The 14234-nt window shown below is 33.6% G+C and overlaps 1 protein-coding gene across 6 annotated transcripts in view; it reads right to left on the bottom strand.

The window, feature by feature from the left end:
- ZNF280D (zinc finger protein 280D) overlaps positions 1-14234 on the bottom strand; it is a 92608-nt gene that overhangs the window by 19382 nt on the left and 58992 nt on the right. For all 6 annotated transcript variants that reach the window (XR_011968287.1, XM_072615780.1, XM_072615781.1 and 3 more), the window contains 3 exons: positions 6552-6614; positions 3460-3578; positions 3314-3350 (listed from right to left, as the gene is read on the bottom strand). Coding sequence is in view for 5 of the 6 variants with exons in the window: in XM_072615780.1 (XP_072471881.1) it covers positions 3314-3350; positions 3460-3578; positions 6552-6614 (219 nt within the window). In the remaining variant the exon portion in view is untranslated. The remainder of the gene's footprint in view (positions 1-3313; positions 3351-3459; positions 3579-6551; positions 6615-14234) is intronic.

Below are 14234 nucleotides of genomic sequence, written 5' to 3'. Positions count from 1 at the left end.
ATGGTGCAGTGGACAGAGCACCAGTGCAGGAGTCAGGAGGACCTGAATTCAAATCTCACCTCAGACACTTGACACTCACTAGCTGTGTGACCTCGGGCAAGTCACTTAACCCCCACTGCCTCATCCTGGGTCATCTCCAGTCATCCTGATGAATATCTGGTCACTGGATTCAGATGGCTCTGGAGGAGAAGTGAGGCTGGTGACCTGCACAGTATTATCTCCCTCACTCAAAACAAAGTCCAGTGCAAGTTATGTCATTATTTCTCTAATGGCATGGTCTTCTTCGGCAACGAAGGACAAACACATACACAACTATTAATTTGAACTCCAGGTCCAAATGCTCTATCCAATGAACCACTTATGTGTCTTTTCCAATTTGTCCAGAGGTTTGAGTCTAATAAAAATTATAAAAAGCCAATTCTAACCCATAACAAAGAGTTTTACTTCAACTCAACGCTGTAGCTTATATTTCTAGGGAAGTAATTAGATATCCAAATATATCATCTTTTTTTTTTTTAAAATCAATCTGTATACTAACCAGTTGGAATATTATGAAACAAATGGACCCCAAAGTTGTATTTTTTAAAAAGTAGTACAAAAAATTAAAAACTTAACTTTATTCCTCTTAAATGCTTCATCACATTATACAGTTACAGAGTGCTTTTATTCCTCTTACTTAGAGATAGGGACATAAAGAAGCCAGTTGTAGAAAGAACACTGAACTGATAAAGTAAGATCTGGTTTCAAGCATGGCTAAGATTTACTGCTTGTGTAACCTCAGTTTTCTCATCTATACAATGGTGAGAATTCTGATATTATCTACCTTGAAGGATTGGGAATCAAAGGAATAAACAAACATTTAACACTTTATAAAGTGTTGTGATTTTATTAGTCAAGAAAATGAGATATCAAATGAAAGACATGTACTAGGTAACTTTATAAGTTGCATGCCAGGCCCATTTCTGGTTCCTCTTTCAAAGTTAATAAAGTACTTAATGATGATGATTCAGATTTAGAAGGGCCATAGTAATTATAAGAGTTTTAGTTGGGAGATAACAGATAAATCACAGAATATGAATATATATATACACACACACACACACATATATATATATACGTGTGTGTATATCTATCTATATATATATCTACACATACAGTTAATATTATTCATCATAAAATCATACTTAAATTACATCTTAAAAATAATTTTTGGGTAGTGTAAGGAGATCTGGTTTTAAGACCTCTGATCCATATTGCCTGTCAAAGACTGCACAGTTTTGTGTTTTTTTAATTTTTAAAAGAATCTTTATGTAATAAACACTATTTTCAACACTTAAACATACTGTTCCTAAGTAAAAGAAAATTAGTAAATATCTATATATTTTGTCTGGGTATAATATTAGTAAAAATAAACACACCAAACTAACTCCCAATCTTGTTCTCCCCAACAAAACTGAAAACATACAATAACTGGGGATAATGGATGTATATAATATCACAGGTTCATTAAATATATAATCTTATATAACTTTTGATTTTCAAAGCTTTTCCTAAAGAATTTAAGTTATTGGCTAAGCAGATATTACACACCTGGAATTCAGGACACTTTTTTTTTTTTAAAGGAAAAACATTTTCTTCAGAAAGCAAGTTTTATGCATAGAGATTTAATTTAAAATTTTTATTCTAAGTAGTTTCTAAATTTAATTTTAAAATTTTATTTCAAGTAGTTTTAAATTGTGGTTTTATTTTTTAAAAGGTTTTTAAAGTTAATTATTCTTTATGAGTAGCCAGGGTCTTCATTCTGACCACTGTTAAATAATGCTAATCATTACTAATGATCATTTATCTAGGTGATCTGAGATATACAGAGGATTTCAAAATGCTTCATGGCCTCATACAACAGTTTGGACACGATTCAAATTTAAGAGTTATGAAACAAGCAGCTATATGAAACTTGGTGACTATTTTAAATATAAGAAGTTCTATAAAATGAAGCAAAAAGCTATGAGAGAAAAACAAAGAAATATGAACACAAACAAACATGGAGGAAAACAACATAAATTTCACCTACTCAATGAATGGAAGGTTTAAAATTTAGTACTGCTAAAAAAAATTGGAGGGTGACAATGAATAGCAAATTATAAATGAGAGTAAAAGTACTACTGGTCCGGAATGCAACTGCTGTGACATGATGGTCATGGGCAAGAAAACTGCAGCTTGTCTACACCTTGAACTTGAACTTTTGGAAGTCTGAGCTTTCCACTTGGAAAATGAATGAAAGAATGTAATTTAAAGGATTGCAGCCAAAATGAACAAGCTTCAAACTTCAAAATACATCAGGACTAAGATGTTGAAGCAATGGGCTGATGGGCTTACTGGCTAGAACTGGACCAAAAATTAAAAAGAAGAGCCACAGCCCCCAATGGGAACTATGCTCAACTTGGTGTGCCTTGTGGCCTTCTAGACCACATCAGCATCAGACTTACGGGAGGCCAGCCATGTAGCAAGGCACTCTCCCCAAGATCTGATTGCTTGAGGCGACAACCTGGAGCAGGTTCCACAGTCAGACTATTCACGATCCTTGGTAAGGGAGAACAGGCACCAGTTGTGTCCATCGGAGGGGGACACTGTCCAGAAATACCCTGGACATTTTTTGAAATCTCTGGGCTGCTTCTGCATCTGAAAAATAAGAAAAATAGCAAAATAACAGACAAAGAATGGAAAGAAAGGAGAGTTAACTGACCTCAAACTCAGACTTACAAATAAGAAATCAATTAAGAAACAAGACAGGACAGATCAAAAAGACAAAACACCTATATTATTTAATGTAAAACATATTGATGTCAACATATTAGGTACTGTAAAAGAAAAGACATATAAATTAAGCAAAGTTTGAAAGGACTATAATAGCAAGAGTTATTTCAGAATAAAGCCAATGAGGAAAAATAGATGTTAAAAACCTGATAGAAAGAGCAGGTATAATAAGTACCTAATACCATTTGTGGGTTGGAAAGAACTGAATAATGTTGGCCACTGGTCAAGGAATGCTAATGAATGAAAACACCTAAGGTTGTGAATTTAGGAAATTCCATCTTGTCTTATACCAGGTCATGAGCCCCACACAGAGCAAGAACCACTTTCAACAAGTACCTTACACAAACAAACAAAAAAAAAACCAAGCACACACACACACACATAAACACATACACACCTATACTCTTCAATATTCTTTTGGTTCTGTCAATGGCATTTGAAAAATCCAGCAGTACTAACAGCTACCAGTATGTAAAGTAGTCTAAAAAAAATCACTTACTCTGAAAGTTGTTCAGAACTTGAGATGCAAACAGGCACTGAAATAGGAAGAAAAGTTTTACATTTAAAAGCAAGAAATAACAACTGGGCCAATGCTGTAGTTAACTAAAATGTCTTATTAAAGTAATACAATACATAAATACTTACTATTTTCTTTAATAACTTGGCATGTGTGAGTGTCACTTTCACTTAAATGTGTGGCCATATTATCTATGCCAGAAACATCAGTTAGGAAATCACAATTAAGGCACACTACAGTAATGCCCCTAGAAGAGGAAAAAATGAATACTGAAGTATTTCATCTTTTAAGTTCACACAAAATTTCACTGATTATTCTTCTTATAACAATAATGTTATTTCACCTCAATAATGACTATTTTCAATATTTTTCTAAAAAATTCTACCATGACAAATAATTAAGGAAAAAGAAAATTAACATGTGAAGCAAACATGTTTAAATGAATACTTTCATTCAGTAAGATCTAATTTTTACTATCTGAAATATTTCCATATATACTTCTTTTAAAGGTTAGGCGTGTGGAGACTGAGGTTCTTATAGCCTAATCCACTAATGATTAGATTATGTAACTTGGAGAAAGTCACAATTTTTCCGTGTCATTGTACATTCACAAAACAAGAACATGATTATTTGCCAAATGTATTTCAGAGTGTTATTGTGGGGATAAAATTGAGATGGAAAAACTTAGCAAGTAAAAAGATACATACTCTTTATAATCATTTCTTTGCCACTGATCAGTTACCACAGAGTCTCAAGAGATACATACTTGAGGTTCAATCCAGGGTTATCTTTAACACTACACTTAAATAACCAACAATGTCATAGGTTGGTTTTTTAGGAAGGCTCTTTGAAAATATTAATACAAACACCAGTTATTATTATTATTAAGCATGGATAAAAAACATCAAATGGAATCTGTCACTTTATTCACCAATCCAGCCTCTCCCCCTAACTTCACTATGTCTACTAACCTTACTACCACTATAGTAGCCAAGCTCCAAACAGTCATATGACAACTTTGTCTTTTGCATTTTCCTTACATCTACCCCACCTCCTCCAATTCTTAGGGTCATTAAATCATGCTGATTTTCCCCTCACAAAGCACATCTTGAAACTATCTTTTTATTCCTTCTACCACCACCTTATTTCAGGTACCAATTATCACACACAGGGACTACAACAGTGGTAATTTAATGAGTCTTCCTACTTGGAGGTTCTATCCCTCTCTCCAATCCATTCTGTACTTCACTATCCACTTAATTATCCTATAACACTTCAAAGACTTCTTATTACCTATCATCTAAATTCAATTTTTTTGCATTCAAAATTTCACAATATAGCACAAACTTATCTCCCACTAATCCCCTATAAGCATTGTACCAGGGGTGGGGAACCTGCAGCCTCAAGTGTGGCCCTTTGCCTGAATCCAAACTTCATGGAACAAATCCCCTTAATAGTTGTTCTATAAAACCTGGACTCAGTCAAAAGGCTGTACCCAAGGACCTAAGGTCACATTTAGCCTGGAAGCTGCAGGCTCCCCATCCCTGTATGTAGCCAGGCAAGATTACTTGCCATTCCTTGCATACAAGTTACACTTTCCAACCTTCATATCTTTCTTCGTGTCACTACTTCTGCTTAGAACGTCTGTCTCACCTCTGTCCACTTAAGTTTTACCAATCTTTCAATTCCACATCAAATTCTACCTTTTTCCTTGACCAACAGTCAGATGTGACATCTGCCCCTCTCAACCGCCACCTTTTGCCTGAATTACTAAGTACACTTAATTAAATATGTGATACAAAAATAAATTTTCCCCTAATTAAAATAACTTGGTAAGCTCCTTTTCATCAAGGAGAGTATCATGTACAACTTGGTATTTATGACAAAGTCTAAAACAATGCACTGCTGGCAAATCAATGCACATGCCATAATGGGAAATCCTATCCCAGGATTTATAATGACTTCAAATAAATTCCTTTGCAAAGTAAAAATATGTGCAATGAAAGATAAATACTAGTTACAAGGGGAAAAGAGAAGGGACAATTTTTCAATTTCAGTATTTATGTTACTAAATAATGTTAAATTTAACATAAAGCCAGAAATAACTGACTAAATAATGTAAATAAATATAAATTATGCAAATTATTGTATTTTTAATTAGGCCAGTCCATTGGAAAACTGACATATCATACCCATATGAATACACACTGAAGTTTTATTTTGTAATGTATTGAACAATGCCATCAAGAATAATTAGGTTAAAGATTCACTGCTTTTTGGAATAATGTAATTTTAAAAATTCATTATTATTTTAAAGCGCATTGTTAATAAAACTAGTACCTATAAAACTAACAATCTTTAAACCTTTTTTCTATTTATTCATTCTTGCTTTTCCAAAAAAAAAAAAATAAATTATTTTTTAAGCATAAAATGACAATTGTCTCTGCATTTAGACTTTATGCTAGTGGCAAGGACTCCACCATCTGATTATGTGCTATTCTGTTAAAAAGAAGTTTTTCTATTTGGTATGTATGCATGTATGTATATATGTACATATATAAATTTTAAAATCAAGGGTTATAGATGGGAAGTTCCTTATACTTATCAAAGCTACATTTTTTCACCACTGAAAGTTTCTGAACTGTATGTACTGGCTAACTTTGTACCTATCGCTCAGGATTGTCTTAAAATGAACATTTCAAATGGTAACATATCTAAGCAACTACTTCAACAAAGCTAGATAATGGAAGAATAAGAAAAGGAAGATTAAGAGGAAAGGGGGACTCAATAGCCTAAGATTAACAGCTCCGATCACATATTTTTTTTTTTTTTTGGACGTAGGCATTAGAGGAAGTAATCTTAATCACTGACATTCGAAATGCTCACATAGAGGTCATTTTTGCATTAATGTTTTGTCTGCTATTTAAGAAAGTCTGATTTTGAAACAAAAGGTAGAATTCTGAAAACCTGTATACTACATAGCTTATTTGGAAAGCATTTCAGAAACTGAAGTGCAAGGCAATTAATAAAACTATCCTGAAGGATCTTTTCACATAACGAACCCAGTCAGAATGTTTTTGTTCAGTAAGAACAGGGTTGCCTGATTCCATAAGGGCATGATAGGTCTGGAACCGACCGTATTAAATGGAAAATGACAAAATGCTAGTATTAACATTTAAATTGCTCAGATGCTATCATTTGTATAAAATTAAATCTTTACCTCAAGTCCTCTGAATGCTTCTTAAAAATGCAAAATCTTTTACTTGCACGGGCGCTATGAAAGCTAAGGAGAAAAAAGGATTTAAAAATGAGATTTTAAGGTGTGTTACACGATGCACATGCATTTATCAACATCTCTGAAAATTAACTAAATTACAAGATTTCTAAATCTGGGGAAAAGTTGATATAGTAAAACAACTAATATTGTTGTTTGAATGATTCCTTGCTGCCTGAATTCTAAACTTTGAGACACTACCCTGGGAATATTATAATATACTTGTAGGTCACTTGATACCTCAACATTATAAAAACAATTCATTAAACACATGTCTTACACTGTATACTAGTTACTGCTGTGTGCTTAAAGCCCTAAAACATAATGAGACCAGTAAAGTCCAGTAGCGAGAAAGAGAAATTTCATTTAAAAACAACCACAGAAGGTATCAATACTTGGGAATCTATCAAGACACATACAGGAACTATATAAATACCATTTCTAACAATATGAAGAAGATAACAAAGTATTCTTTATGGAAATAAAGACAGGTCTAAATAATAAGAGAAATATTAAATGCTCATAGGTAGGCTGAGCAATAAAAACAACAATACTACCTAAATTAATTTACATATTCAATGCTACCAAAGGATTACTTGCTAGAAATAGAAAAAAATAACAATCACTTGAAAGAACTAAAGGTTCAGAATCTCAAGGGAAATAATGAAATAGGTGGGATGGAAGAGGGCCTAGCAGTGCCACATCTCAAACTACACGACAAACAGTAAATCACCAAAACTAAAACAATATAGACAATCAGTGTAATGGAAAAGGCACATAAAATATGGAAGAAAACAAATACAACAGCTCAAGAACCTAAGCTACTTAAGAGAAGTCAGGTAGAAAACAGGTATGGGCCAACATCTCATACTTCATACCTCCAAATGGATATATGACTCAGACATGATAAAGAAATTAGAGATGCAAGGAAGAAATTACCTTTCAGATCTACAGATAGGGGAAGACTTCATGATCTAGTGGGAATAGTTTTATCACAGAAAACCAAATTAGATAACTCTGAATACATATTTTTTTTTTTGGCACAAACAAAACCAATGCAGCTAAAATCAGAAGGGAAAGAATTAGGAGAAAATAATCATTGCAAAGTTTCTCAGATAATGGTTTTAGTTCCAAAGTATATGAGGAACTATGCAAATTTATAACAAGAGCTACTTAACCAACTGATAAACAGTTAACAAATATGACTATACAATTTGCAAGGGAAGAAATCCAAAGTACCTAAAGCATTATGAGAAAATGCTCCAAATCACTAATATTTAGGGAAATGCATACATTAGGGTTCTATTTCATTTCAACTTGAGTGAAAATGACAAATGTTGGAATAGTGACAGGAAAACATGCGCATTATGTGTTATTAGTGGAGCTGCTGAACTGGTCTAGTCATTCTGGAAAACAATTTGAAACTATGTCCCAAATATTATTAGGCTATTCATATCCTTTGACTGCAAAATACTACAGTAAAGCTCTAACAAAAAAGAAGTTAAAAAATTCAAGAACCCGTATTTTAAAACAAAATTAGCTGTTTTGTAGGGGCAAAGAACTAAAAACTAAAGAGGTGTCCATAAATTGGAGAACAATTGCAAGAATTATGGCATAGGAATATAATGGACTACTATTATGTTACAAGAAATGATGGTTTCAGGGAAAACATGGGAAAACTTATATGAACTAATACTGAGGAAAGTTAGCAAAACCAGGAGAACAATTTCCATAATAAAAACAGTATAAAGACAAACTTTGAAAAGACTTAATTCTGATCAACCCAATGATCAACCGTGATTTCAGAGAGCTGATGGTGAGGCATGCCACCCATCTCCTGACAGAAGAGTGACAGACTCAAAGTGAAAAAAGAAATATTTATTTTTGGACATGGTCAAGGTAAGAATTTGTTGTGCTTGAATGTGCTTATTTGTGACAAGGATTTTTCCCCTTTTCCTTTAATTGGGAAAGGTAGGGGATAAGGAGGCAATAGAGAAACATTATTTATTTTTGAAAAAGTAAAAATCAAATCCAATACATGTCATTTTAGGCATATGAGTTCATGGATGAAATAAAATGAGGGTTTTTTTTCTTTGTTAAGATCACAGTTTTGCATAGTCAAACTAAACTAGCTGCTAAAGCAAAGACCTGAGATTCCCCTTTTAATGCAACAACTAAATGATTATAAATTGAAGTGCAAATTTTAATACCAAGATGCTAAGAATAACTTCCTTGTATTACCTTTCTGATATATATGTTTATATGTTGGTATAAACTTGTGGCTTCACGCAAATGAAAACCAAGGATTTGTAGTCACAGAGATTTGCTTGGAGGCAAGGAGAAGTCTGATGACTTCTCCATAGTCAGACAATTAGTATATATCAGATAAAGACTTGAACCAAGTCTCCATGACACCTACGCCAGTCATAAAATGTCATACTGCTTCTAATATAGACACAGAACATCTGCAGAAAAGTCAGTGGATTAATTATTTACTTTATATTTTGAGGACATTTAGTAATCTTAAGTTTTTGTACTGGTATACTTATCTATCTACTTTCAGGTTTATTTGGTCTCAAATTCAATATTCAACAACTTTGTATCTAGCACATTCTCAAAAACACATTAAAATAGTTAAAATCACAAAGCAACTTAAAAATCATAACGATTGCTCCATTTCTGCAATAACTCAAGTGATTTGAAAATATTCACGAACACTGCAAAATTAGTCTAATATAAGAAAAATAAAACCGGTGTAATAGCTCAGTGAGTAAATAGTGTCCTTACTTAAAGTGAAGCAGCACACAATAAATAGGAAAGAACAACTATAAAACAATGAAAAGTGAATGAAGCTAAATTACAAAGAACAAGAGTAGACCCAAAAAATAAATATGGGAAGACACTCCCACCCCACTTCTTTGCAGAGTTGTAAAGTCTACCAGCTTGAAATATTGCATATTTTCCAGACTTTTTTGATGTATAGCTCAATTTAGTTAACTTTTTTCTTTTCCTCTTTTTCTTTAAAATAATACCTTTTTTTGAGGCACTAGGAGGAAAACAGGGAGGGAGATATTGGGATAAATTTTGGCAAAATAAAACATAAGATAAAAAAGGTATTTTTTAAAGACAGAAAATTCTTTAGAGGACCTCAGTGACACAAATTAGTGTTACCCTCACAGTTAGTGCTGTGACCAATGCCAGAAATAACATAAATTCAGATTTACTTACCATTTTATCAACTAATGCAAGTGGAAATATTTACAAAAACATTTGTCATAAGTTGTTTTGTTATGGTATTAAAGGGATGTTTTCTATTAGTTTCTGACTTGAACATAGAAATATAGGTGAGAATAGGAAGCATTTAATTACCAAAGCAGAACTATTTCAATAAAATACTGGTTCTGCCATTTAAAGTCATTTAGATAATATATATAATTTAAAAAGAGCAATGTATTAATATGTTATTTCTTTTTTTTCTAAAGGAAATTAAGAGGATAAGAATTTTTCGATGAAAATTTAATTTAACAATAAAATTAAAACTGCTGTTAATATAAACATCCTCCCCTTTAAAGCTAAAAAGATAAAGAACACCTTTTATAGAGCAGATTGACTCTCACTCTTTAGCCACTGGCAAGAGTACTTTTCCTACACTTAAAACCAATGCATACAAACTCTAATTATGGAGAAATAGAATTTGTCTAGTATTCACTGATAATTCCAGGATTTCTTTAGATCCCAGTTCAGTTACATTTAGGGACATCAGATCTAAAAAGATATGTTGCAGTATTGTTTGAATGCACAATGCAATAAGGATTTAAAAAACTACAAAGAACAAAAAACATATAAAATAAAAAAGTATATATGCATCGTTACACCCCACCAAAGTGCATTTCACACAATGCTTGTTTTGTTTAAAACAGCATTCTGAATTGCTCATAAACCCTCAATATTTAAAGTTACTTTTATACTTGTTTTATAAAATTTTCACAGAAGTAGTTATGTGTTCTTAGGGAAGTTTGTAGAACTTGTGGAAAGGGAGGGAGAATGAAGTTTTTTATATATTCTAGGTAGCTGCAGGTATTTTTAGGGCTTAACTTAATCTTGACTTAGTTAATAATTTTACTTATTAAAGAAAAAATAATGGAAGTTTTTTTGGTATAATTTTAATGATCAAGTTTATTCCCAGAGAAGATATAAGAAAATGTATGTCCCTCTCATTTCATGGAGGGCCCAAGGGGAATTAATTTTTTTCAACTTTTTATATTTAAAAAAATTTTTTTACAAGAGAAAACTTGGGAAATAAAGGAATGGAGATGGGGAAAATGTAAGGTAGACATCAAAGACATCTATAAAACTTAAAGGGAAGGATTTCGTCATTCCATCCAGAATTCTATCAGTCTGTTTCCTATAATCGTTGGGGTCTACCATTTAATAAGCAGCAAATTCACATAAAAAACACAATGGCAATTTAAGCCAAATCAGTTAATGTGCTTTGTGTGGCAAGAACTAGGTTACATGCTAAGGAAACAAAGATACAGCTTCTGGCTTCAAGGAGCTCACATTCAAATGAGGTAATTATTTGTCTATAAATAATGAGTGGAAGGAAAACATGACAAATTAAAGAATTAGTAGCTGATGGGGGTGGAAAGAAAGGATGTCACTGGAAGATGGCTCCTGCAGATGGTAAAAGTTGAACTGTGTCTTGAAGGAAGCCAAGGAAACCAAATAAGTATGGGGGGAGAAAGCATTCTAGGCATGGGGGGGACAGTCAGTGCAAAGGTACAATGTCAGGAGATGATGATGAGTTTATGAAATTGCAAGATGGCCAGTATCCCTAGAGTGTGTGGAGGCAAGTAATGTGTAAAAACACTGCAAAGGTAGGAAGTAGCCACATTATAGAGAACTTTAAATGTCAAGAGTTTCTACTTGAGTCTTGTATTAATAGGGAGTCACTGAAGCTCAATGAGTTGGGGTTTGTTATAAGGGAGTGAGTTATGATCAGATGTAAGCTTTAGAGAAATTACCTTGGCACCTGAGTGGAGGATAGACTGAAGTGAGGAGTGACTTGAGGGAGACTAATAAACAGGCTACTGCAATAGTCTAGATGATAAGTCATAAGGACCTGAATTGGGGTTGTGCCAGTATATAAAGTGTATATAAAGAAGGGGCATATACGAGAGACATTGGGAAGAGAGAAATGGTAAGATTTGGCAAAGATGGGTAAATGACAGTGAAGGGACAGTTGAAGACAACAATGAGATTGTGAGCCTGGGTGCCATTCTTAGTAATAAAGAAATTAAGAAGAGGAAAGAATTAGGGGAAAAGGATAATGGAATTTTGCTTGAGTATGAGATGCCTGCGCCACACCATGTGAGATGTTCAAGGGGCAGTTGTTCAAAGAGGACTGTTATCCCCATCTCTCAAAGCAGCAAACACAGATTGTATTTAACCTTTACCATATAAACTAGCTTTAAAATTTGTAAGTTTTCCCCAACTACTTTTTTGTTTAATCCAAAATCCCCTTTTGTCAGTGCTGAAAAGAGTATATATAGAGAGAAAAGCATAACAGTTCCTTAAATACACTAAATATTCAATAGAAATGGCCTAGTGTAGTTTCCATTTCTTATAATCACTTGGTCAAAAATCTCCCTTAATTCATGATTCTCCATTCACCCTCACTCCCCTTGCTCTCCTCTTAAGAGTTTTATGTGAATGAAAAAAAAAAATTCAATCACTAAATAATTATGCTATTAAATTAACTATCCAGATGAATATTGAAACAATTTATATGCTCAAAGTCACAATAAGAGTCTGTATGTTTATTTCAATGATAGTTCAACTGTTCAGAAAATTCTTGGAAGGTATTTTTTTGATTACTGGATTATATGCCAGGACATAAAGGATTCAAAACCTAAAATTTACATACCCTGGGGCAAGATATTTAACACTATTGGGATTCAATTTTCTCAACATTAAAAGGATAAAGGCTGGACTAATAGCTATTTTCTAAAGTCCATTTATGTGATATGATTTTTAAAAAAATGTACTAGGTTCCAGAATCATGCATTTAGAACAGGAAAGTATCACTGAGATTATCTAGTGCAAGAGTTCTTTGCCAGGGGTCCACATACCCAAAGAGGTCTGTTGATAGTATCAGGAATAAAATTACATTTTTATTTTCACTAATTGAATTGCATGCTTTTTCAACTATGATTTAAAGACGTTTCACCTGCTAAAAGGTAACATAAAAGCCCCTGATCTAGGCTAATTTTTTAAAGAATACATCAACAAACTGAGATTTAGAGAGGCTAATTGACTTGACTACGGTTGCTCAGGTGGCAGTTCATATAAGAGCCAAACAAGGCCCACAAAATCTTCCATGGTACACAGCTCAAGTCAGGAGACCTCAGTTCAAATTCTGATACTTATACTTCACCTTCCTAGGTCTCTCTGTAGGGGAGAGAATTAATAACTAGAAAAAAGTAACAATGATTGTAAAAGTTTGGTGTTTGAGACTTCTTACCAAGACAGCCACCTGAATGGAAAGTAGGCTATCCATCAAAACCCTAAAGTCTGCACCAAACCAAATAATGCTCAAGGAATCAGATAAGAAACTACAGTGACTTCTACTTCTTAACCAGAAAACACTTCATGAAATACACATTGAAACTGGATTTATTACAAGAGAAATGTACGTGCATGTGGAACTCCTACACCAAGTACAAAGGGGGTACAGGCCAGGCAGAAGCCTGCGTATTTATGAGCTACAACAAGGGGGAGGCATGGAGAACAACTCAAGAAGTCAAGTGAAGTTGGTTTCAGGGCAACATACCCTATAATTGCACAAAAAGTCAGACAGATGCCTACAAGGAAAAAGGGCAAGAACTGAGTAAACTGAAAACATGTGGTTTGAAGGACTCTGTATGCTGAGGCAACAAGTGTGGAGGGGTCCCCTGAGAAAAGGGAATGAAAAGTCCCAGGAATGTCATATTCAAAATTCAGGACTCCCATATCAAAGAAAAAAATACAGCAATCCATCCAGAAGGAAGTAGTTTAAAGACAAAGAGCTACAGGAAAGATCACAGAATATTTAGCAGCTTCTACTAAAAACAGAGGTGATCTTGGAATGATATATTCCATCAAGTAAAAGATGTAGGCTTACAACCAAGAACAGCTTACTCTGAAAAGCTAAATATAATCCTACAGAGGAAAAAAAATACATTTGTTATGGAACAGAGAACTTTCAAGCATTTCTGATGGAAGGATCAAATTTAAATAAGAATTTTGAAACACAAACACAATAGCCAAAAGAAACTGAGAAAGCTAAAATTTATTTGAGCAAATGGAAGAAGTTGCATGATGTAGTGCTAACACACACACACACACACACACACACACACACACACACACACACACACACACAGAGTCTGACAGAAATATATCAAACTCAACAGAGAAATGAGAGGGTAGGGGTGGGTGAGGAGTTTAAGACAGAGAGGAATATCTTTGAGGGGAAAACCACAAGCAAAACAAACTTCCTGATCTAAAATGGTGATGCTTTAGATTGCCTCTTGAATGACTGCGGAATGGCAGAACAAATTGTGATAGCTGAACGTAATACTGTGACAA

Source organism: Notamacropus eugenii, chromosome 1, assembly GCF_028372415.1.
Source record: "Notamacropus eugenii isolate mMacEug1 chromosome 1, mMacEug1.pri_v2, whole genome shotgun sequence".
Taxonomy (NCBI): Eukaryota; Metazoa; Chordata; class Mammalia; order Diprotodontia; family Macropodidae; genus Notamacropus; species Notamacropus eugenii.
Note: the sequence above shows the minus strand (reverse complement) of the source record. Positions and strands in the feature narration are given on the sequence as shown.